The sequence below is a fragment of the Trachypithecus francoisi genome, unplaced genomic scaffold (genome assembly GCF_009764315.1).
Source record: "Trachypithecus francoisi isolate TF-2019V2 unplaced genomic scaffold, Tfra_2.0 Lachesis_group3, whole genome shotgun sequence".
NCBI lineage: Eukaryota > Metazoa > Chordata > Mammalia > Primates > Cercopithecidae > Trachypithecus > Trachypithecus francoisi.
Genome location: NW_022681468.1, coordinates 15191815 through 15217827, shown reverse-complemented (window position 1 = coordinate 15217827; position 26013 = coordinate 15191815). Strand labels below are relative to the sequence as shown.

Below are 26013 nucleotides of genomic sequence, written 5' to 3'. Positions count from 1 at the left end.
CAGAGTCTCACTCCACCACCTAGGCTGGAGTGCAGTGGCACAATCTCCACTCACTGCAACCTCTGCCTCCCAGGTTCAAGCAATTCTCATGCCTCATCCTCCTGAGTAGCTGAGATTACAGGTGTGTACCACCATGTCTGGTTAAATTTTAGTAGTTTTGGTAGAGACAGGGTTTCGCCATGTTGGCTAGGCTGGTCTCGAACTCCTGACCTCAAGTGATCCGACCGCCTCGGCCTCCCAAAGTGCTGAAATTACAGGTGTGAGCCTCCACTCAGCCTAACAGTGGAATATTTTAAGTGGGAATAATTATAGATGTCCAGCATGCTATCACATGACCAGATTCTTGCAAAAAATGACTAATGCAGAAATAATAAAATAAACACTTTATGCTGGTTAATATTTACAGACTAAAATTAAGTTACAGGCTACTCTCTGTGACAAACTATCCCAGGGCTTCCAGAAGCTGATGCAGACCATTGTGAAAAGTTTAGCTTTTATTCTAATGGCAAAGGGAATCCACAGGAGTGTTGGAAGCAGGGAAGTGATGTGATCTGGTTTATACTTGAGAACATCATTCTGGTAGGTGTATGGAGGCTGGTTTGGAAATAGAGAGATCATTCAAAAGGCTGTTAATTAGTCTAATTAAAAAATGTTGACCTGACCTAAGATTTTACCAGAGGAGTGAGGTGGTCACATTGGGGATGGACCCTGGAGACAGCACAGTCGGGGAATGTTGTGAGGGTAAGAGCAGTCAAGAATGTGTCCTAGATTTCAATTCTGACCAATTTAATACTAATTGGGATGAGAAATACTGGAGAGAAACAGATTTTTTGAGGGAGATGAATCAAGAGTTCTGGATTAGACTTGTTGTATTTGAGATGCTCATTAGCCATCAAGAAGAAATGCAGGCCGGGCGCAGTGGCTCAAGCTGTAATCCCAGCACTTTGGGAGGCCGAGACAGGTGGATCACAAGGTCAGGAGATTGAGACCATCCTGGCTAACACGGCGAAACCCCGTCTCTACTAAAAAATACAAAAACAAAAACTAACTGGGCGAGGTGGCGGGCGCCTGTAGTCCCAGCTACTCAGGAGGCTGAGACAGGAGAATGGCATGAACCCGGGAGGCGGAGCTTGCAGTGAGCTGAGATCAGGCCACTGCACTCCAGCCGGGGCGAAGAGCGAGACTCCGTCTCAAAAAAAAAAAAAAAAAAAAAATAGAAGAAGAAATGCCTAATAGACAGCCGAAGAGAGGATTAGTTTTGTTTTAAAGGGGTGGTCAGCAGCAGCAATACAGATTTGGGAATCATCAGCCTGAAGATGGCATTACTATCATCAGACTGGCAAGTCTTCAAGAAGGAGAATGTGGTAACTTAAGGAAGGAGAGCCAAAAACAAAGCCCTAGGTTCATCAGCATTTAGGGGTCACAACAAAAAGGAGCCCTCCTAGAAAACTAAAGAGTGACCAATGAGAAAAGATAAAGAACTTGAAAGTATTATCAAAAAAGCTAAAAGAAGAAAGTGTTTTGAGCAGAGACTGGTCGACTGTGTTAAATGCTGCTGGAAAGGAAAGTAGAATGGGCATAAAAGACTGGCTGTTGGAATTGGCAATATGGAAATTGTGAGTGGCCTTGAGAAGAAATGTTTTAGTAGAGTGATGGAAACCAGAATCTGATTTGTAGTGGAAAGAAAATAAAACGGGAGGTGGAAAAACAGCATCATCTACACTAAATTCTGGCCTTAAATATTTTTTTTGAAGGGGAGATAGAAGTAAAGCGAGATAAATGAAGGTTTTGTTTAATTAAGATGGGGGATATTAGGGTATGTCTCTATCCTAATGGATACAATCCAGTGAGGAGGAAGAGTATGATGATGTTGGAGAGAAAGATGAGAATTGCACAACAGATGCAAGAGCAAGGTTGTTCAGATGACTGCAAGGAATGGGATCCAGAACACAAGGGCTGAGGGGTAGACTTTGATTGCAGTAGAGACATTTCTTGCAGTGCAAGAGGCAGAAAAGGCAAAGCATACAAATGCAGGTATGATGGCACATTTCCAGTTGCAACAATGTGGTTTCTATAATCAATCTTTATTTTCTCTGAAGTATTATATAAATGAACAGCCAAGAGTAAGAGGGGAAGAGTATTTGAGGAGTGGAAAGAAGTGTGATAAATTTATTTTGCAGAGTGGGAAAATAAATATACGAGGGAAGAGTGATAGGATTTATAGACAGTAGGCTTTATAGGCAGTGCTGATGCCCACTTAAGATTCATGATCATGAATTTAGAGTGAGACTGGTCAGTGAAATGTCAAAATGAGACTAGCGTGCAATTTTTCCCCAGCAATATTCTGCTCTTCCAGGACAGGAGCAGAGGTGGTTTTAGAGTTGGGGTTGGGCAGGCAAGGAAGAAAAAGAAGGGCAAGGGAGTTACAAAAGTATTTAAAAAGATGGACTCTGAGAATTATGGTGAGAACAGAGGAAAATAAGGATGTTGGGTAGTGAAAAAAAGTGGTAGTGACAATGGATTAAGATCTCAATAAGATCAAAGAAATGTTGAAGTGTGAGTACTAGAACAGACTGAAAGAGTAAGAGGCAGTGGACAGAGTGTAACATGCAGGTATTACGGATTTCAGGGACAATGACATTAGAGATGACAAGGTGAGGAGCATAGTCATTTAAATCTTTACTCCATCTTGAGTTAACTTTTGTATATGGAGAAAGGCAAGAATCCAGTTTCATTTTTCTTTTGCATATGGCTAGCCAGCCTACCCAGCACCATTTATTGAATAGGGTCTTTTCCCCAATGCTTATTTTTGTTAACTTTGTTGAAGATCAGATGGTAGTAGGGGTGTGGCTTTACTTCTGGATCCTCTATTCTGTTCCATTGGTCTGTGTCTGGTTTTGTACCAGTACTATGCTGTTTTGGTTACTGCAGCCTTGCAGTATAGTTTGAAGTTGGGTAATGTGATACCTCAGGCTTTGTTCTTTTTGCTTAGGATTGCTGTGGTTATTTGGGCTCTTTTTTGTTCCATATGAATTTTAGAATAGTTTTTTCTAATTCTGTGAAAAATAACATTGGTAGCTTGATAGGAATAGCGTTGAATCTGTAGACTGACTGCTTGGGCAGTATGGCCATTTTGATGATAATGATTCTTCCAATCCATGAGCATGAACTGTTTTTCCATTTGTTTGTATCATCTATGTTTTATTTCAGTAGTGTTTTGTACTCCTCCTTGTAGAGATATTTCACCTCCTTGGTTAGATGTATTCCTAGGGAGGTGTGTGTGTGGGGGTGGGGTATTGGGGTATTGTAAATGGGATTGTGCTCTTGATTTGGCTCTCAGCTTGAATGTTACTGGTGTATAGGAATGCTACTGATTTTTCTATGTTGCTTTTTGTATCTTGAAACTTTACTGAAATTGTTTACCAGTTCTAGGAGCTTTTTGGTAGTCTTTAGGGGTTTCCAGGTATAAAATCATACTGTCAGCAAAGAGAGAGAGTTTGACTTCTTCTATTGGATGCCTTCTTCTCCTATTTGGATGCATTTTATTTCTTCCTGTTGCCTGATTGCTCTGGCTAGGACTTCCAGTACTGTGTTGAATAGAAGAGGTGACAGTGAGCATCCTTGTCTTGTTCTGCTTCCCAAGGGGAATGCTTCCAGCTTTGGCCCATTCAGTATAATGTTGTCTGTGTGTTTGTCATAGATGTCTCCTATTATTTTGAGGTCTGTTCCTTCAATGTCTTGTTGGTTGAGAGTTTTTAACATGAAAGGATGTTAGGTTTTATCAAAGGTTTTCTCCACATCTATTGAGATCATTATATAGCTTTTGTTTTTAGTTCTACTTATATGGTAAATCACATTTTTGTGTTATTTAAAAAATGTCAATAGCTTTTTGGGTACAAGTAGTTTTTTGTTACATGGATGAATTATGTAGCTGTGAATTCTGAGATTTTAGCGCAACCATCACCCGGGTAGTGTACATTGTACCTAATGTGTGGTTTTTTATCCCTACCTCCCTCCCAACCTCCCCATTCTGGGTCTCCAAAGTCCATTATATCACTCTATATGCCTTTGCTTGCTCATAGCTTAGCTCCCACTTAGAAGTGAGAACATACGGTTTTTGGTTTTCCACTTCTGTGTTACTTCACTTAGAATAATGGCCTCCAGCCCCATCTAAGTTGCTGCAAAAGACATTGTTTCATTCCCTTTTATGGCTTAGTAGTATTCTATGGTGTATGTATACCACACTTTCTTTATCTGTTCATTAGTTGATGGGTACTTTGGTTTGTTCCACATCTTTGCAATTGTGAATTGTGCTGCTATAAACATATGTGTGCAAGTGTCTTTTTCACATAATGACTTTTCCTTTGGGTAGCTACCCAGTGGTGGGATTGCTGGATCAAATGGTAGATCTACCTGTAGTTCTTTAAGGAATCTCCACACTGTTTTTCATAGACGTTGTACTAATTTACATTCCCACCAGCAGTGTATGAGCATTCCCTTTCCCCCACATCCATACTGCCCAAAACAATCTATAGATTCAATGCAATTCCCATCAAAATACCAACATCATTTTTCACAGAATTAGAAAAAAAATCCTAAAATTCATATGAAACCAAAAAAGAGCGCAAATAGCTAAAGTATTCCTAAGCAAAAAGAATAACATTTCTTGATTTGCATATGTTGAACCAATTTTGCATCCCAGGAATGAAGCCTACTTGATCGTGATGAACTAACTTTTTTTTTCTTTTTTTAGATGGAGTTTTACTCTTGTCACCCAGGCTGGAGTGCAATGGCGCGGTCTCAGCTCACTGCACCCTCCGCCTCCCGGGTTCAAGAGATTCTCCTGCCTTAGCCTCTCAAGTAGTTGGGATTGCAGGCACCTGCTACCACACCCTACTAATTTTTATATTTTAGTAGAGATGGGATTTCACCATGTTGACAGGCTGGTCTCGAACTCCTGACCTCAGGTGATTTGCCCACCTCAGCCTCCCCGAAGTGCTGGGATTACAGGTGTGAGTCACTGTGCCCAGCCTTGAATTAACTTTTTATTTTTATTTTTTAAATTTTATTTATTTATTTATTTTAATAATATTTATTTATTTATTATACCTTAAGTCTTGGTATACATGTGCAGAATGTGCAGGTTTGTTACATAGGTGTATATGTGCCATGGTGGTTTGCTGCACCCATCAACCCGTCATCTACATTAGATATTTCTCCCAAGGCTATCCCTGCTCTTGCCCTCCATCCCCCGACAGGCCCTGATATGTGATGTTCCCCCCACTATGCCCATAGGTTCTCATTGTTCAACTCCCACTTATGAGTGAGAACCTGTGGTGTTTAGTTTTCTGTTCCTGTGTTAGTCTGCTGAGAATGATGGTTTCCAGCTTCATCCATGTTCCTGCAAAAGACATAAACTCACTCTTTTTTTACAGCTGCATAGTAATATGCTGCTGGATTCTATTTGCTACTATTTTGTCAAGAATTTTTCTGTCTATGTTCATCAAAATATTGGCTTCTAGTTTTCTTTTTTTGTTGTGTCTTTGCCAGGTTTTGGTATCAGGGTGATGTACTTCCCCTCAAATCTAAAATAAAAGTTAAAATTATTAAATAAAAATTTTTAAGAAGAATACTACCATAGGAGTAAGATAGGGGAAAGATCATTGTAGGAAAAGAAGACTTGAAGCTGGGTACTGTGTGGATCATCCATATGGATGGTGAAGTTACTAAAAACAGTGATGAAAGTCAAGTGGAGAGGAAGGCAGGGACCCAGAGGTTAAACTTGTAAATGAATGACTGTGAGTGGTGAGGAGGTCACCAAATGCTGGCAACCAAGAAGAGTTAGAGGGAGGTAAAGTCTGAGTTCAAAAAAGTTCCATGTTTCAAACAAGATGACAGGAGTAATGATTAAGCAGTAATCCTAAAGAGCAAAGACAACAACCCCCACCCTGGGTTTTGAGATATGTGATACGTGGGAGGGCTGAGGGGAAAGAATGTCATCTGCGGATGACCAGGCACTCTTTATGGAAAGAAAGTTAAGGGACCATTCAGAGAAAAAGTGAGTGATATGGGGGAGTTTGTTAATGACAGGCCACAAATTCTAATGAAAGGATTTGGCCTCACAAACAAGGCCTCACAAAGGAATTGCTAGTTGGGTGTGGTGGTGTGCATCTGTAATCCCAGCTATGTGGGAGGCTGAGGTGGGAGGATTGCTTGAGCCTAGGAGGTTGAGGCTGTAGTGATCCATGATTATGCCTCTGCATTCCAGCCTGGGCAAGAGAGAGAGACCCTGTCTCAAAAAAAAAAAAAAAAAAAAAAAAAAAAAAGAAAAAAATGAATTGCTGGTTTAGGCAGTCACAGCTTGATACTGTGAGAACTTCCTTTTTTGCTTCAGCACAGTGGTGACCAGTTGGGGAAAAGGTGGTTTCACCTAAAGAACCTGTTGCTGAAGTTGTTTGTTTTCTTGAGAGGTTGAGGTGGCCTCATGAGTGTGATCCCAAGGAATTAAGACTGCTGCTTCTCTCCCATGACTTTCATTTGTAAGGCAGAATCAAGCATGTTGAGAATGACCCTTCTCCTGTGGCTCACGGAAGTAAGGTAGGTATTGGTGTTTGGATAAAGAGGAGGAGGAGGAGGTCCTGGCTAGGACCTCCTATTCACAGAACAAGATAAGAAAAGGAGCCAAGTTTCTATCTGGGTTGACATAGTGTAGCATATGACAGCAGAGAGTGGAAAAAGACACATTTATTAGGTTGGTGCAAAAGTAATCGTGGCTTTTGCCATTAAAAGTAATTGCAAAAACCTCAATTACTTTTGCACCAACCTAGTAAAACTAAAGGAATTCAGCAGAAGCAGACTGTAAGCCATTAGGAAGTCAAAGAGATTTGGGCAAGATTATTTGTCTATCCCTATGCTGATGCATACTGTTTTAATCGGTTGCTTTATAATAAGTCATGCTAGGATAAATTTTTGTTCTTTTTATTTTCTCTAAAATTATGTTTGCTATTCATGGTGTATCATTCTCCCATATGAATTTTGTGTTTGGCTTGCCAATTTCTACACCCTCCCACACACGCACACGCACATACACACACACACACCAAAAACATTGTTATAATTTTTCTTGGAATCATATTGAATTGATTGATAAATTGGTAATAAATTTTATTTGTAATAAATTTATTTATAAAATAAATCTTTATAATACCAGAAGTTCCTGCTTATAAACATGAACTCTCTTATTTATTTTGGTCTTTTTTATTGACCTTCATTAGTTTTATAGTTTCTACACAATAGGCCTTGCAACTCCTTTTTTTATTCCTGGGTACTTTTTGGGATTTCTTACCTTAATAGGATTTTTTAAATTGTAATCTTTAATTAGTCCTTGGTGGAGTGATTTTTATACATTGTTATTCTATCTCACAACCTTCCAGCATGCCCATATTTGTTCTGAGTTTTTCTATAGATCTTTTTGGATTTTTATGTAGGTATACATATTATCTATAAGTAATAACATTTTGTTTCTTATTCTTTAATTTTTATATGTATTTATTTTTCTTTATATTCACTGAATTTGGGGTCTAGGAGGTCATCAATTAGCTAGGAACAATAATTAGAATAATACTATTAGTAGTTGAAATGTGTAATGACATTGTAATATTGTGATATAATGAGAAATATATATTTGGTTTTCCCTGGCTCCTGATAGAGAACTCCTAAAACCCCCACAATTTCCTGCATGATGGAGTGCTAGGAACATCCTTTGTTCAAACATTTGGTCTCCGGCCCCAGTTCCTGATACAGAACCCCTAAACTCTTTGGAATCTCCTGGGTGATGTGATTGTCTTTTGCTCTAATGAAGCAACTCTTGACAGACCCCCAGATAGCTTTAAGATGTGGGGTGGTTGCCAGAAAAAGCAAGCCATGATTACAAGCTTAGAGCCTTCAGCCCCTCAGTGCATCTCCCAGGAAGTGGGGAGGGGCTGGAGATTGAATAAATAATTGATCATGCCTATGTGATAAAGCCTCCGTAAAAATCCTTACAGTGCAGGTTTTGGAATGCTAAAACACATCTACATACCAGGGGTGTGGCGTGTCACAACTCCACGGGGACAGAAGCTCCTTTACTTGGGAATCTTTCGGACCTTGCCCAACTGTTTACTGTATCCTTTGTTTTGTCCTTTATAATAAACTGGCAAACCTAAATAAATGTTCCCCTGAGTTCTATGGGTTGTGCTAGCAAATTATTGAACTCAAGGAAGGGGTTGTGGGACCTCCCCAAATTATAATTAGTTGATTGGAACTACAACCTAGGACTTGTGACTGGCATTTGAATTGGGGGACAGTCTTGGGGAACTGAGCCCTTAATCTGTTGTTGGTTGGGGAGAAGGGTCTGTGCTAACTCCAGATAGCTAGTGCCAGAATTGAATTAAACCATAGGGCACCTACTCGGTCATCCACAGAGAACTGGAGAATCACTTGGTGTGGAAAATCCATACATTTGGTAGTAGAGTGTTATGAAATGAATATATAGAGAAGCAGTTGTTTCTTTCCCTATATAGATGCTCTCAGATATTACAGTAGTAATGAAAAAAATGCAAGCATAAACAAAGTAATGTAATATTTCAGGAACAACAATACCTATTTATACATGGCAGGAATAGCAGATAATCTCTGGGAGAAAGTAACATATTAATGGAGGGCATGGGATAAAGGAAATTAGGAGACACACTAAAGTCACAATTAACATGACAAAAAGTCACAGCAAGAAAACATACTTAGTATATCACACTTGCAAGCAGACAACACACAGCATTGAAGAATAAATTTTTAGATATTTTTAGGAAACAATTTTCCTTCCCTATGTCTATGCATTTATTTCTACTGCCAGTTAAACATTACTGTTATAAAATACAAATGCCAACATCAACATTTAATGTAGCTGTAAACCTACCATCAAGTAGTGTATCCATAACGAAGCCTAGTAATGCCACGTCGTTGGCACAGGGGCATTTTGTCACTTTGAGATCTACCACATGTGGATATACTTTACCCATCTCACTTTCTGGAATCTCAACCCCAGGAGCCCACTGAAGAATCGGTTCTGCAGAAATCAAATTTGGGTGTTTAAATGGTGGGAGCACCCTTGAAAATGGAACATTGCTACTTTCCTTTAAAGGTTTTAAAAGAACTATGTAAAGAAACCATTCTATAGTTCAAAAAATGTGTATTACCTCACTCTGCGTTGGTTAAAAATCAGTCAGTGACTATTTTCCAGGATATAAGGAGTAAAGTCTAATTCCCCTTGATGGGGGCTGGCAAGGTTACATTGCAGCATGTGGAACGGGAGAGATTGTTTTGGCCACATTTGAAAAATACCATTTGCCACAGGATCTGTCCCTAGAAATGAAATTGCTGGATCACAGAATACACATAGTTATAACTTCTGAGCCCACTCATTTACTTTTTGTTCTCTTCCCAATCCCACTGAAATAGCAGTAGATTCATAAAAATGAGAATAAATCCAGAGTAGCAGGGGAGAACAGGGACAGTTATCATTAGTGGCCAAGAGACTTAGAGGGATTTCTGGAAGATAGTTGAAAAATACTATTTGCCACAGGATCTATCTGTATAAATGGAATTGCGGAATCACAGAATACATTTATAACTTCTGCTTCAAGAGCCCACTCATCTACTTTCTGTTCTCTTCCCAATCTCATTGAAACAACAGTAGGTAGATGAAAATGAGAATAAATCCAGAGTAGCAGTGGTGAACAGGGACAGTTATCATTAGGGGCCAAGAGACTTAGAAGGATTTCTGCAAGATAGAAGTTAGGAATGAGATGCAGAAGAAAAAGCAATCAGAGGTGAGGCATCTCCAATAGAGCACAGGCAGAATAGCAGCACTAGTGGCGAATAAGGTCTTTCACGTGGCAAACCAGGCCTTCCAGAATCTAACGTCCTCTTAGTTCCTCAGCTTTACTTCTTGCCAGAACTGCCCTCCTACTAGAGGCTCTAGTTCACGGGGCTTTAAATGTCTGTTTTTCTCACAATCCTATTTTTCAGTCCTCGATGTGAATGTCTTCCTCTTTGGGAAGCCTTCCATGATGCCCTAGAATGAGTGAGGCTCTCCTCCCAGGTGCTCCAATAGGACCCTGCACTCACTGTAACTAGAAGAATCAGGGTACACTCTTCCTCACCAGACCAGGGTAGACAATGAGCCTTTTGAGAGAACATCATCAGACAAGGCTTCACAAATTTTAAAACGTAAAATATTACTTTTGGATATGCAAAGGATTGGAGCTAAAGTCGAATTTTCATGCATTAAAAAAAGGGAGGGTATTTTTTCTTTTGGAAAAAAATGAGAAAAAAAAAAAAAAGAGTACAAAAAGTAAGCCAGGGCAATTTGAAAGACTACTGCTATCTGAATTTCAAAAATAGTCAAAGCACTTTTAAGAGCAGAGATAACTAATAACCAGTTATTTAGCTATTTACATTCTCCTCTGTCTCCCCACCTTTCAACAAAATCTGCTACAAACCCAAAGACTTTATGTGATATCTTTTTCACTTTGTGCAAAGCAAGAAGCTAACTTTTCATCAGGTAGACATAGTGCAGCACAGGGACAGCCAAGAAGGCAAAGAGACACAATCTCTAACTACACTAATTCACCAGGAAGTCATTCCAGAATTCACAGAAATGTGGGGCAAAGGGTGTATGTAGTATGTGTTTGCAGACCATTCACACCCAGGTCAGGGAGATTTCAGCCTACCACTGGACATCACTGAGCTGACAATGCCCCCCTACTCATATACAAGCTCCTGAAGTCAGGTAGTATATCTTAAGCATTTTAAGAACAAAGAAGTGATTAAAAGTTTTGACAGCTACTAAGAAGCTAAAAAGGGGACAGAAAAGTGACCAATATGAAGGTTGCTGGTGACTGTGATTAGCAGCAGTTTGAGAAGCGTGCAGGAGATGGAAATAAATGAGTGGTTTGGGGTGTGGATTGGATATAAAGAAATAGAGACAAGGTTTTACACCTCTTTTGAGTTCAGTAGTGAATAAAGATTTCTAACTCTAGCTTTAACTCTTGATTCCTATTTCCCAGTGTCTACTCCTCCTGTCTTCAGCATTTTGGTGAATGATAACATCCTCTACTTGAATGTTTGAGTAAGAAATCCAGGCATCATCCTTGTTACTTCTGTTTTCCCCCACCTTAGTCCACCAAGAAGCCATAGCAGCTCTACTTTCAAAATGTATTCTGAAGGCTCTGCTCACCACCTCCACTGCTAATGCTACTGTCCATCTACTCCAGACCTTCTCAAGGGGACTACTGCAACAACTGCTACCAATTTCCTTTATTCCATTCTTGCTATCCTTCCTCAAGAGTTATTCTTTACACAGCAGCCAAAATGATCTTTTCATTATAAAAGATAAATCAGAATTTATTACTTCTCTGCTTAAAATATCCCAATGGCTCTAAATCATAATTACAATAAAGTCCACACTTTTTACCAAGATCCCTGTCAGCTTCTCCAAACTCATGATCCACCACTCTGTCATTTACTATGCTTCAGCAACACTAATCTCCTTTCAGTTCTTCAAACAGATCAATCTCATCTCCGCATCTGGCGCTTTCAAAGATCTACCAATTTGTGAAGCTTTTTGCTGCAATTATACCTCAGTACATTCTAAACAAATGTAAGTTAGCATTTTAATACAGTATGTAATATTTTAGGTGCATCTCAATTTGTAAATGATTCAGATTTCAGATCTTTTAAAAATTGATATAACAATTTTATATTGATATTTCAGTACTTCAAAAGTAGCATAGGATATCAAACTATCAGAGTCCCAAAGACAGTATTGCAATTACTATTGGACAATTAATAACACTTTTTTTTTTTTTTTTTTAATTTTGGAAGCTACCTAAAACTACATACTTTTTTGGAATAAGTAAATATAATCAACTTTATACGCCATTGTTTATAATGACCCTCAATATGGCCACAGTAAAATATGTATTCCTTTTTTTTTTTTTTTGAGACACAGTCTCACTCTGTTGCCCAGGCTGGAATACACTGGTGCAATCTTGGCTCACTGCAACCTCTGCCTCCTGGGTTCAAGCGATTCTCCTGCCTCAGTCTCCCAAGTAGCTAGGACTACAGGTGTGCATCATCACACCTGGTTAACTTTTGTATTTTTTTTTTTTTTTAGTAGAGATGGAGTTTCACCATGGTGGCCAGGCCAGTCTCAAACTCCTGGCCTCAAGTGATCTGCCCACCTTGGCCTCCCAAAGTGCTGGGATTACAGGCATGAGCCACGCTGCCCAGCCTGTATTTGCATATTTCTATAGCACTCTTTGCAGATCTCTGTTAATAATTTACCCACATGTATTTAATTATTTGTCCTATCAGATTGTGAGTGTCTCAAGGGTCATGACTCTCTCTCTCTTTTTTCTTTTTTTAATCTCTAGGACCTCAGAATCTGTCATGTAGCAGACGTCAAAGTTTGTTGAAACAATATATGAATTCCATTTTACTTCTGTCTGTTGGCATTTACCTCGTATACGATCCAGTAGAGTTCCTTCAGTAGCATAAATATTTAGTCCATGATGTAAAGTGATCCTTACCAACCATTCTTCTACAGCTGCAATATCTGTTTGAAAACAAAAGGCAAATAATCAACTATGTTTTCATATGTCGTGTTGGTGAAATTTAAGGATATGTGAACATTACCAACAATGATAGCCTTTCCCTTTCCAATCATTTTGTTGGCATTTATATGTCAAATTTCATGTTTTCCCTATAAACATTTTGCTCATAAAATAATGAAAAAAGAATTATGAAGTGATATTACCATCATAGCAATGAATCTAGATACTAATATTTAGGTCATAATTGTTCTCCTAGAGCTGTAGGGGGTTGATAAAAAGCAAATTATGACTCTTCTTGTGAAGCAGACCATGATTAATTAAAATGTATCATATAAACCCTAAGGTGAACAACAAAAAAAGCTTTTAAGGTATAACTAATAAGCCAATAGTGGATATAAAATGGAATCATAGAAAAGAATGAATATGAATGAAGACAGAAAAAGGAGAAAAGCAAAACAGGAGATTGAACAATTAGAAACAACATGCAAGGTGGTAGATTTTAATATAACTAGCTGTATCAACAATTACATTAAATGTAAGTGGTCTAAAATATCATCTAAAAGAATAGATTCGACAGATTAGATGTAAAAATCAAAATTAAACTATATGTTATTTATAACAAACTCATTTTAAATGTAAAAGCATAAATAAGTTAAAAGTAAAAGAATGGATAGGGCCTGGGGAAGCCAAGAGCAGTAGCTTTAGCCTGGGAGCTGCTGAAGTGGCTGTACCCATGGGCCAAGGCTGAGGTTGAAACTGAAACAGGGGTTCACTCATGAAGAACATGCCTAGTCCAAATGGTCTGGCTGCATAGACCCCCGTGTCCACCCAGGCATCTAGGCAGGTCTGTGCACTGTCATGGCAAGGCTATGGCTACACTGGTGGCTACTAAAGCAGCCAGTGCCCAAGTACATCAATTGCTATCTGTGCCTCTTGCTGTCATCATTCTCCATCAAGAAGTTCCTGGACTTTGGGAGAGATAATGGCTTGAGAGAACATCATATATGATTTTACAAAGGGAGATTCCTGTGCTACCAGCTAACACAGTGAATGAAGCCAATTTTCTGCTGGGTAAGTGGTTTAACAGGCCTTCAATGGGATTGGTTCAAAGTTGGTATATGCAGAACTTTCTTGAAGTTTTAGAATATAAAAATAAGGGCCAGGCACGGTGGCTCATGCCTGTTATCCCAGCACTTTGGGAGGCCGAGGTGGGCAGAGCATGAGGTCAGGAGATTGAGACCATCCTGGCTAGCATGGTGAAACCCCGTCTCCACTAAAAATACAAAAAAAAAAAAAAAAAAAATTAACCGGGCATGGTGGTGGGTGCCTGTAGTCCCAGCTACTCAGGAGGCTGAGGCAGGAGAATGGCATGAACCCAGGAGGTGGAGCTTGCAGTGAGCCGAGTGAGTCACTACACTCCAGGCTGGGCGACAAAGCGAGATTTCATCTCAAAAAAAAAAAAAAAAAAAAAAGAATTTAAAAATAAGAGCCCTGAAGATCTGAAGATCCACAGGTCTTAGATAACTTTCAATAAGTACTGATGAAAGTCAGAAAAAAACATGCTTAACAACAGAACTTCAAAATACTATCGTGGTACATGGAGTGATTGAATACAAGAAAAATTATGTGTTTGAGTCTTTTATTAGGAGTATTGCCAGTATCTTCCAGAATGATTTTATCCCAACTCCATTTCTTCCCACATGCTTATTAACTAGCACGTAATTCTGTTTGATGGTGACACTATCCCTACTCATTCTAAACACAGAAGAAATAGTGATCTCACCTGTAATGTGGCTGATGTAGTGAACAATGTATATGAAACAGCCAAGTGGCTGTGTGAATAGTATTAGCTGGTAGCTCTAGAGGTGGAAGTTGAAGAGGTCAGTGCCAAAGCTCCAGACAAACCTATTCAAGTAGTTTATATGCCTATACATCTGTTATACATGCAATTCAAGAACTCAGTGAGAACAACAGTAGCACTCCATGAAGACAGAAAATAGAGATATTTGGCTGTTAAAACCCTTGTTATTTGGGTTAAAAGAAAAGATTTATTCATTAACATAAGTGACCGAGGTGGTGGTGACTCACTTTGAATAGGCATCTTTTTAAAACTATGTGTATTCAAATTCTAATAGACATAGCTATAGCCTATAAGAGTTGTCCCTTTGGCTGGATTCAGTTAAAAGTCACCATTTTTTTCATCTGAGTGCTATATTTTTTAAGGAGATCTAATACTATGTGATGGAATAAATGGGTATTGATGCTGTCACTTATTTAAAGGCTGTTTTAAGTGAATCATTTGAGAGACTTCCAGTTTTTAAGAACTCTACTTGGCACCATTACAAAACTACACCTGAAGCTGATGATTGATATGATCCTAGCAGTAAACCCAGAGATGCTTCAAAATATAAGACTAAACTTAAGGAAAAGGTCAGTACTGATAGAACCTTCTAGTACTCTATGTGAAGAAAGATTGTTTTTTATAAGTCAATCAGAGAGAACACCTTTCGTCTACCCACTCTTGAGTGTGGCACTATAACTACTCTAGTGGCTGAATGTTTATTTCCTCCATGCCAGTTGGATGTTTTCATGGAGCCTTTCCTGTAGCCACTCTGACTCTTCCATTAAACTAGTAACTTGAATAATTTTTTACCATATCTTGCTGCAGTGTGGTTAGTGACACAAAGAAAGAGCTTCCCTAGAGCTCTAGCATCCTCATACCCTCCACCTCTTTATTATAGAGTTAAGTGTCTACAGTCTCCACAGGATTCTGAACTTTCTTCCCATTCTGGACATAGCATATACCCACTGTGACCAAATATAATGCTTGTCTCAAACCACTGATTAGGGGCTCAGGGTATGTGAAACTTAAAGACATCAGCTGAGTCCATCTGATAATTCAGTCCTAGGGTCCTTCCTTCCTCATATGCATATCTCCTCCACTCTCTTAGACTTTTGTCTTCCTCCACCTGATTATATTTTCGTCATGAGGTATGGGTACTTTTGTGTTAGATCTTACTCATTGATGCACTCGTTTTATTTTATTTATTTTTTGAGACAGAGTCTCTGTCTCCCAGGCTGGAGTGCAGTGGTGCCATCTCAGCTCACTGCAACCACCACTTCCCGGGTTCAAGCGACCCTCCTGCCTCAGCCTCCCAAGTAGCTGGGATTACAGGCATGTGCCACCACACCCAGCTAATTTTTGTATTTTTAGTAGAGACAGGTTTTCACCATGTTGGCCAGGCTGGTCTCGAACTGCTGACCTCAAGTGATCTGCCGGCCTTGGCCTCCCAAAGTGTTGGGATTATAGGTGTGAGCCATTGCACCCAGCTGGTTTTAAGATTCATTTGTGTACTTCCATTCTGTTGATGAAAGTGTTCCAAAAGTTGTCTTGAAAAAAAGGTGAAAGGATGAAGAAATATGACACTAATCAAAAGAAAGTTGTAGCAGCCATATCAATATCTGACGAAGGAGAGTTCAGACCAATGCAATATCAGGAATAAAGCGGGACGATACATATGATAAAGGCATGACAACCCTTAGTGTAGACATGCTTAACAACAGAGCTTCAAAATACATAAATCAAAAGTTATGTCAAGAGTACATGGGACATTTACTAAATAAGCCATAAAACACATTTTAATAAATTAAATTGCTATCACATGAAATACACCCTCTAAACATAATGGAATAAGCTAGAAAAATCAGTAACAGAAAGACATCTGAAAAATTCCCCAATATTTGAACATTTTACAACACACTTCTAAAAAACCATATATCAAAGAGAAAGTGCTGTGGGGAATTAGAAAATATTTTTAATTGAAAGAAAATGAAAATACAACATCACAATTTATTGGACGCAGATAAAGCAATACTTATAGAGAAATATATAGCAGTAAAATACTTGCATTAGAAAAAAGAAATCTCAAATTAATTACAGTAAGTTCTCACCTAACATCATCAATATGTTCTTGGAAACTAGGACTTTAGGCAAAACAATGTATAATAGAACCAATTTCACCACAGGCAAATTGATATAAACAAGAGTTAAGTTTCTACGGCATATGCCTGGTCACAAAAACATCACCAAACTTATAAATAAAGATCCCAAATTCTTTTAATATTAAACACTAAAATAAATGTGAGCTATGCATAGATTTTAAAAAGATTAGTAAAAACAAGTAAGATAATTATTTACCCAATGTTTGGTGAATCCGTAAGTAATTGTGGTCATAGTGGTGGTGGATTAAATCAAGGAATAAATGTTTGCAAAGGAAAACTGTAAGGAGCATCCTTCTACCACATGCAGTTAAAAAAAAATCACAAACATGGCAGGCTAACTGTGGGCTTTTGTATTGCATCATTTACTGTCATGCATTTGTTTGTATGATTATCGTATACTTTATAAATTTTTACTTTATAATAATTTGTAATTATTCATTCATTCATCCATTTTCTAGCCTGCTTATTTCAGTTCAGAATCATGGGAGCCTACTCCAGCAGCTCAGGAACAAGGCAGGAACCAACCCTAGATTGAACGCCATTTCATCACAAGGTGCACTTATACACACACTCAAGCTCAGTCATACGGGGACAATTTAGACACACCGATTAACCCAACATGCACATCTTTGGCTGTGCTAGGAAACTAGAGTACTTAGAGAAAACCTATGCAGACATGGGGAGAACATGAGCACTCCACACAGACAGTGGTCCTGGCCAGGAATTGACTTTCTTTCCTTATCAATATTATAATGAAATGATGTTGAATGAAATGAGGTTATTCAAAGATCTGCTATATATGAAGCAGGCTTTGGAAGACAGTAAAGAGTTTGTAAAGGGTCAGATAGTAAATATTTGGGGCTTTATATGTCGTATGATATCTGTTACACCACTTCAACTATACCACTGTAGCATAAAAGCAGCCACAGAAGACACATAAATAAATGAGCATGATTGTGCTCCAATAAAATTTTATTTACAAAAATAGGCAGTAGGCAGGATCAGGGGTCAGTAGTTTGCTGATCCCTGATCTAAAGATTCCTAACAAACTAGAAAAAAAAAAAAAAAGAAGCAAATTAAATCCAGTGCAAGTAGAACGATAAGATAAAGAATGGCAATTGATGAAATTAGGAACAGAAAAAAATATACACAATTAATGAAATAATGAAATCAAAAGATGTCTCTTTGAAACATAAAAACTGATGAATCTCTGCAAGACTAATAATTTAAAAAATACAAATAACTCATGTTAGAGATAAAATAGGGAACACCACTACAGACACTATAGATATTCTAAGGATAAGAAGGGAATATCACAAACAACTCTTTGTCCATAGATTCAACAACTTAGATGAAATGAACACTTTCTTTGAAAGACACAAACTGCCAAAGCTCACTTAAGGAGAAACAGAAAACTTGAATATTCCTAAATCTATTATGGGATAATGAATGTGTATTTAAAATCCTTCCACAAAGAAAACTCCAAGTCCAGATATCTTCACTGGTTAATACCACCAAACATTTAATGAAAAGGTGACACCAATTCTACAAAAACTCGTCCAGAATATAGAAAAGCAGGGAACTCATCCAAACTCATTTTGTAATGACAACCTTACTCAAATACCAAAATGAGATAAAAACATTACAAGAAAAGAAATCTCCAGACTGATAACCTAGGAAACCTAGTAGCCAAATGAATACAGGAATATATAAATAAGATAATACATCACGACCAAGTGTTGTTTGTCCTAGGATTCCAAGACTGGTTCAAAATTCAAAAATGAATCAATGTAATTTATCATATCAACAGACAATTATAAGAAAATCCTTATAATCATCTCAATAGATGCAAAAAATCATTTAACAAGATTTGACACCAATAATAAAAACTCAGCAAACTTGTAACGAAGGAAATTTCTTCAACCTGATGAAGGGCGCCTATGTAAAATACAAATGTTTTTTCCCTAAAACTGGAAACAAGGCAAGGATGTCCTCTCTTACTATTCCTTTCATACCAGAATCATACTAGAGGTCCTACCAGTACAATAAGGCAAAAAAAAAAAAAAAAAAAAAAAAAAAACCAAAAAAAAAAACAAAAAAAAAAAAAAAAAGAAAAAGAAACAAAATGAATACATATTGGAAGAGAAGAAATAAAATTATCTCCATTCCTAAATGAGTAATTATCCATGTAGAAAATCCCAAAGAATATATTAAAAGCTATTAGAACCAATAAGTGAATTTAACAAGATTGCATTATACAAGATCAATAAACAGAACTCAATCATTTTTCTACATACGAACAATGAACAACTGGAAATCAACATAGTAAAAAGTACCACTTACAATAACACTGAAACCATAAACTACTTTTTTTTTTTCTGAGACGGAGTCTCTCTCTATCACCTAGGCTGGAGTGCAATGGTGCAATCTCGACTCACTGCAACCTCTGCCTCCTGAGTTCAAGCAATTGTACTGCCTCAGTCTCTTGAGTAGCTGGGATTACAGGTGCCCTCCACTGTGCCAGGCTAATTTTTGTATTTTTAGTAGAAACAGGGTTTCGCCATGTAGGTTAGGCTGGTTTTGAACCCCTGACCTCAGGTGATCTGCCCGCCTCGGCCTCCCAAAGTGCTGGGATTACAGGCCTGAGCCACCGCGCCTTTAAAAAACAAAAAACAAAAAAACAGAAACCACTCAAACTGCATTCTCTCCCTCTTCCTCTACCACAAGAAGAGAAGAATGATCATCAATGGCAAATGGCAGTTGCAGCCAACCAACACCAGGTGCCAGCTTCACGCTTAGGAGAGAATGCTGAACCTTCGCCTTGTAGTTTCCAGTGCTCTACACATTCACAGAAGCTTCTCTAGTAACAAAGTAACAGACTATAGAGATGATTCCTGAAAGAATAATTTTGGTATACTTTTTTTTTTTTTTAATATGCAAGTTCTCTAAGCTGAAAGCCACAAAACCTGGATGAAATAAATTTTTAAAAAGACGTAAACAAATGGAGAGATATAGTGTCTCCATGGCTTGGAAGACTCATTACTATTAAGATATTGACTCTCCCGGCCAGGCAAGGTGGTTCATGCCTGTAATCCCAGCACTTTGGGAGGCCAAGGTGGGTGGATCACCTGAGGTTAGGAGTTCGAGACCAGCCTGGCCAACATGGCGAAAACCCATCTCTACTAAAATACAAAAAAAATTAGCCAGGCATGGTAGTAGGCGCCTGTAATCCCAGCTACCGGGGAGGCTGAGGCAGGAGAATCGCTTGAACTTGGGAGGTGGAGGTTGTGGTGAGCCAAGATCATGCCACTGCCCTCCAGCCTGGGCAATAAGAGCAAGACTCCATCTCAAAAAAAAAATATATATATATATATTGACTCTCCCTAAACTGATCTATAGATTCAATGCAATACAAAATTAAAAATCACTGCAGGATTTTTGTAGAAGTAAACAAGTTGATTCTAAAATTTACATAGAAAGGCAAAAGAACTATAATAACCAAAACAATTTTGAAAAAGAAGATCAACATTGAAGGACTAACATTACTTATAAGACCTATTATAAAACTAAAATAATCAAGACAATGTGGTATTGGTGAAAGGATACAGTCCAGAAATAGCAATTCAATGGAGATAAAAAGTTTTCACAACAATGGTACTGGAATAATTAGATATCCAAATTCCAAAAAATTAACATTGGCCCATATAACTTATAAAAATTAACTCAAAATAAATCATAGACCTAAATACAAAAGCTAGAAGTGTAAACTTCTAGAAGCAAATGTAGGAGAATATCTTTGTGAACTTAGGTTAGGCAAAGATTTCTTAGCTGTGATGTCAAAAGTACCATCCATAAAATAAAAAGCTGATAAATTAGCCTTTAGCAAAATTGAAAATTCTGATCTTCAAGAGATACTCTTAAGAGATGAAAAGACAAGCCCCAGACGGGGAGAAAATATCTGCAAATCATATCTAATAACACCCGTATCCAGAATATATAATAAACTTGTAAAACATTTGAACAGATACTAAACCAAATGGCAAATAAGCACAAAAACAAGATGCTCAATGTCCGCTGTTAGAAAAATGCAAATGAAAACCACAATTAGAGCGGGCACGGTGGCTCACGCCTGTAATCCCAGCACTTTGGGAGGCCGAGGTTGGTGGATCACCTGAGACCAGCCTGGTCAACATGGCGGAAACCTGTTTCTACTAAAAATACAAAAAATTAGCCAGGCCTAGTGGTGCGTATCTGTAATCCTGGCTATTCAGGAGGCTGAGGCAGGAGAATCACTTGAATCCAGGAGGCAGAGGCTGCAGTGAGCCGAGATCGCGCCACTGCACTTCAGCCTGGGTGACAGAGCGAGATTTCGTCTCAGAAAACCCCAAACAAACAAACAAACAAAAAAACACACAATTAAATGCCACTACGCTTTTTTTAGAATGGCTAAAAATTTTAAAACTATGTCTACACATACATATATGCATACATATTTACAAGCATACACACACACACATATACTACATTCTGGGATGTATGCAGATCACCTGGTGGTCAGAACGCAAAATGATAAAGCCACTCTGGGAAATCGTTTGACAGTTTTTCTTATAAAGTTAAGGTTACACTTACCATACAACACAGTAATCCTACTACTTGGTATTAGCTAAATGCAACAAAAATGTATGTTCACACAAAAAAAGTATGAGATTGTTTGCAGTACCTTTATTCATAATTGTCAAAAACTGGAAACGCCCAAATGCCCTTCAACAAAATTAACTATCCACACCAAAAAATACTACCCAATGAGAACACTAGAGAAACGATAACATAGACAAATCTCCAATGAATTAGCTAAGTGAAAGAAGCCAGATTCAAAGGCTGTATAGTTTACGATTCCATTTATATGCCCCTGGAATAGACAAAACAACAGGAACAGAGAACAAAACAGTGGTTGCCAGGGCTTGGGAGATGGAGAGGGGTTAATTATGGGTGGAGTGATTTTATTGCCTGAGGCAACTGTCTATGTCTTCACCGCAGTGATTACGCAATTGTAAACATTTATCAAAACCCATAGAACTGGACACCAAAAAGGATATGTTTCATAGAATGCAAATTATATCTTATTTTAAAATGAAAAGAAAAGGAGCAAACCATGTAGTGTAAATGAAGGAGGTGCTGTTTACTTTCAACAACAGTTTGTAGTTCATACTTCAAACTGCTTTCACCACCTAGTTATCTCTAAATTTCTATACAACTCCATGGGCCTCAGTTAAATCATCTGAAAATGAAGATACTAATAGTATCTACCACATAGTTAGGAATAAATGAACTAACATAGAGCGTTTAGAGCAGTGCTGACATATAATAAGAATTCAATAAATGCTGCCTGCTATTTCTACTGCCACTACAATGACTATTTTACTACCTTTGTTGTTGATGTTGCCTAACCTACTTTTCCAAGATTTTACATACACTCAAATATATTCCCAAGATTTTACATATACTCATAATACTCAAATTCATGCCATAGCAGTAAATAAGGTGATTAAAGAGAAAAAAGTAAATGAATATGATCTCCTTACCTCTGAACATTTTTTCTCTGATTTTTAGCATATTACTATCTACATAAACCAGCCTCTCCTATTACAGTACTAGCACAACGATATTTCTTTTTACTTAGTCCAGGGAGTTGTATCAGGAGAGGAAGAGCTAATTTTGTCTTTTTCTAAAATCCTTAAGTTCTCATATCATCTTTGTTCCTGTCTGGGTGACTTTAGAATCAATGCTTTTCTAAAATTAAAGTTTGTAAATAAAGAGTAGAAGTAAAAATAACATGTGATCTTCACTTCTTCGATGGTCAAATGAATGTCAATATTGTGCTAAGCTTCTGGAATGACATTCTATCATTATATTAATAAGAGTTAGGCTACATCAAAAATAAGAGTACAATTTTCAAGATAAATTCCTTTAAAAATCACACATAGCTCCAATAAGAAAATTAATTTGAAAAAAAGTTGAGTAAAGGGTAAAGATAGTGATACAATCTATGCCAGATGTTATGGCACTGGAGCATCTATTGCAGACCTTTATCTTTGACACTTTTTTATTTATAGAATCTTTTCCGTCATCTCTAACTTACCCTCACCTTGCCTTGCTTTCATTCTATAGGACACAGTTTGGAATGTCCTTTACTCCAGTACCAGGAGGGGTTGGCCTGTATGTTTCCCCCATCCCACTCTCCCAATCCATATTTGCTTGGTACACAGGTGGATGCTGGATCAACAATGAGTCAACTGCAGATACTGTCCTGGGAATTTGGAATTGGGCTGACCCATAAGAAAGATACATAAAACTCAACTGTAATGAGGCCACTTTAGAAAGCCTATCTACAAAAAAGAAAAATAAATGTAAATTTATAGAAAATACAGATAAGACAGACAAACAGGGTGAAAGTATTCCCTCAGTTCTTGATGGTTTTCCATTTCTTATTTCTAATTCCTTCCTATAAGATGGCACATTTTTGTCTTTGGGGTCTATGACTAAAATAAATTTCTTCTTTTTCATTAAGTGGAGTCAAGTTGGTTTTGTTTAATGTACCTATCATATTAAAACAATAAACCTTCCACCATTTTTAACCTCTGGGAATGTGTCTCATGCCTAGAGATCTACTAGGTCAGTTCACTAGATCAATACTCATAGTTCCTGGAATTCGACTTTTCTCCTCTTTTCACCTAGGTATATACAGTAGCATATGATGCTACACTGCCACAAAATACTTAATAGTAGATTCCATAATAAAATAATACATCATATGTATAGCTTATAACATATTAAAATTAATGATTCATCTTCAGTAAAATAAATTAGTACCCATATTAATACTACAATTTCCAAGTTCTAAGAAAGGAGTTTATTTTAAATAAAGGATAACATAAACGTTGTATATGTCAAAACAATCTACCTATAATAGGACTGTCAGATAAAATACAGTATCCCAGTTAAATTTAAAATTCAGATAAACCATAGATAATTTTTAGTAAGTATGTCCCAAATATCACATGGGAGATTTACATGAGACAACAAATCATTTTTAAGATAATAAATTCTTTTTGTTCTTTTTATTTGATAAATCCAGACCTGGGGGTAAAAGAATTAACTCAGATCACTCTTACCTGTGTTTTGTGTGATGTTTTCTCTAGGTATATCAACCAACCAGAAAATCCGATCACTGAACTTGAATAAAGAAGACATCAGAAAACAATGTTTTACAACATTAATAACAACATGTCACATTCTACGCTAGCTTTTTAAAAGAGAATTAAACAAAAACATCCAATGCATATACCTTTTACCTAGAAATTTCACTGTTAGGAATTTTTCCTACATTATGCTCACATATGTGTGAAATAAAATGTGTTCAAGAATAATTTTGCATCACTGTAATGGCTGAACATTGGAAATAATGAAAATATTCATCAGTTGTGTATAATATAGCCACACAGTGGAACTCTATACAGCCAAGCTTCGGTAGCACAAAGTTGAAGTACTTACTGGCATGACATGTCAGAGACAGAGCTTGAAGTTGACAGAGCATTTGGGATATTAAGAGGAAAATTCCAGGAATAAGGAAACTGCAAGAACGGTAATCTCTGAGATTTAACTATAAACTGTGACCAAATTCTTGGGCAATAAACATGCAAAGGACACCCCCAGAAGACCAGTTTGTAAAAACTAGCAGTGCAAGCTAAAAGAATTGATTTCAGCTGCCAAAATCACAGGTAAGATATTAGAGACCTGTGGTACAATTCATTTTTGAAGAAATAATGGCTGGAAACGTTCCAAATTTGCTAAACTTACAATTCAAGAAGCCCAGGGAACCTTACTTGGGTAAATCCAAAGAGAAAAATCTTAAAAGCATCCAGAGAAAAATAACATATTACATACAGGAGACAATCATAAAATTAACAGCTGATTTCTCATTCAGAAGCAAAGGTGTCTGATGACATTAGAATAAAATTTTCAAAATGCTGAAAGAAAGTGAAGTCAACCAGAAATTTTATATTTGACAAAACTATGCTTCAAAATTTCAGTTGACCACTAAAAACCTATTAGATCTTACAGACAAGTTTAGCAAGGCTGCAGGATACTAGATCAACATATAAAAATCAATTATTATATTTCTATGTACTTGCAGTGAATAATCTGAAAATAAGATTAAGAAAGCAATTCCCTTTACAAAGTAAAAAAGAATAAAATATTAAAAATAAATTTAGCAAAAGAAGTATAAAACTTATATTCTGAAAACATAAAACATTGTTGAAAGAAATTAAAGATCTAAATAAATGGAGAGACATCCATGTTCATAGATTGGAAGACTTAATATTAGTAAAATGGCAATACTACCCAAATATATCTATGGATTCAGTACAGTCCTTATCAGAATCCCAGATGGCTACTTTGTAGAAATTGGCAAGCTTATCCTAAAATTCATATGATAACTCAGACTAGCAAAAATAATCTTGAAAAAGAAGAACAAAGTTAGAAGATTGATGCTTCCTGATTTCAAACTGTAGTACAAAGCAACAATATCAAAACAATATGATACCAGTATAAAGATAGACATGTGGATCAATGCAATAAAATTGAGAATCTAGAAATAAACTGTCCCATTTATGGTCAACTTATTTTCAACAAAAGTGCCAAAACAATTCAATAGAAGAAGAATAATAGTCTTTTCTACAAGTCATGCTAGGACAGCTGGATATCCACATGCCAAAGAATGAGTAAGGACCCCTATCTCACATCAAATACAAAAATGAACTCAAAATGGATCCAAGATCTAAATGTAAAAGGTAAATTATCAACCTCCTAGAAGAAAACATGTGGGGTAAAATTTCATAACCTTGAGTCAGGCAATGGTTTTCTACACATGACACCAAAAGCACGAGCAACAAGAGAAAAAATAGATACAGCAGACTTCATTAAGAAAAACTTTTGTGTATCAAAGGACACTATCAAGAAAGTGAAAAGACAATGCATAGAATGAGAGAAAATATTTGCAAATCATATGTCTGATAAGAGACTTGTATCTAGAATTTATACAGAACTTTTACAAATCAAAAAGACAAATACCCCAACTAAAACTCAGCAAATAATTTGAATAGATATTTCCCCAAAGAACATATTCAAGGGCCTAATAAGTACACAAAAAGATACTCAACATCATTAGTCATTAGGGAAATTAAAATCAAAATTATAATGAGATAGCACTTTATACCAACTAGGATGGTTATTTTTAAAAAGACAAATAAAAACTAGCATTGGTGAGGATGTGGAGAAATGGGAACCCTAACCCAGG

The 26013-nt window shown here is 37.2% G+C and overlaps 1 protein-coding gene and 1 non-coding gene across 3 annotated transcripts in view; both read right to left on the bottom strand.

The window, feature by feature from the left end:
• CATSPERB (cation channel sperm associated auxiliary subunit beta) overlaps positions 1–26013 on the bottom strand; it is a 161960-nt gene that overhangs the window by 123096 nt on the left and 12851 nt on the right. For both annotated transcript variants that reach the window (XR_004432343.1, XM_033191569.1), the window contains exons 5-7: positions 23828–23888; positions 12560–12655; positions 8954–9103 (exon numbers count right to left, since the gene is read on the bottom strand). Coding sequence is in view for 1 of the 2 variants with exons in the window: in XM_033191569.1 (XP_033047460.1) it covers positions 8954–9103; positions 12560–12655; positions 23828–23888 (307 nt within the window). In the remaining variant the exon portion in view is untranslated. The remainder of the gene's footprint in view (positions 1–8953; positions 9104–12559; positions 12656–23827; positions 23889–26013) is intronic.
• LOC117071907 lies at positions 19342–19565 on the bottom strand. Its single transcript, XR_004432632.1, has one exon. It is a non-coding gene; the product is annotated as a small nucleolar RNA U3 (small nucleolar RNA).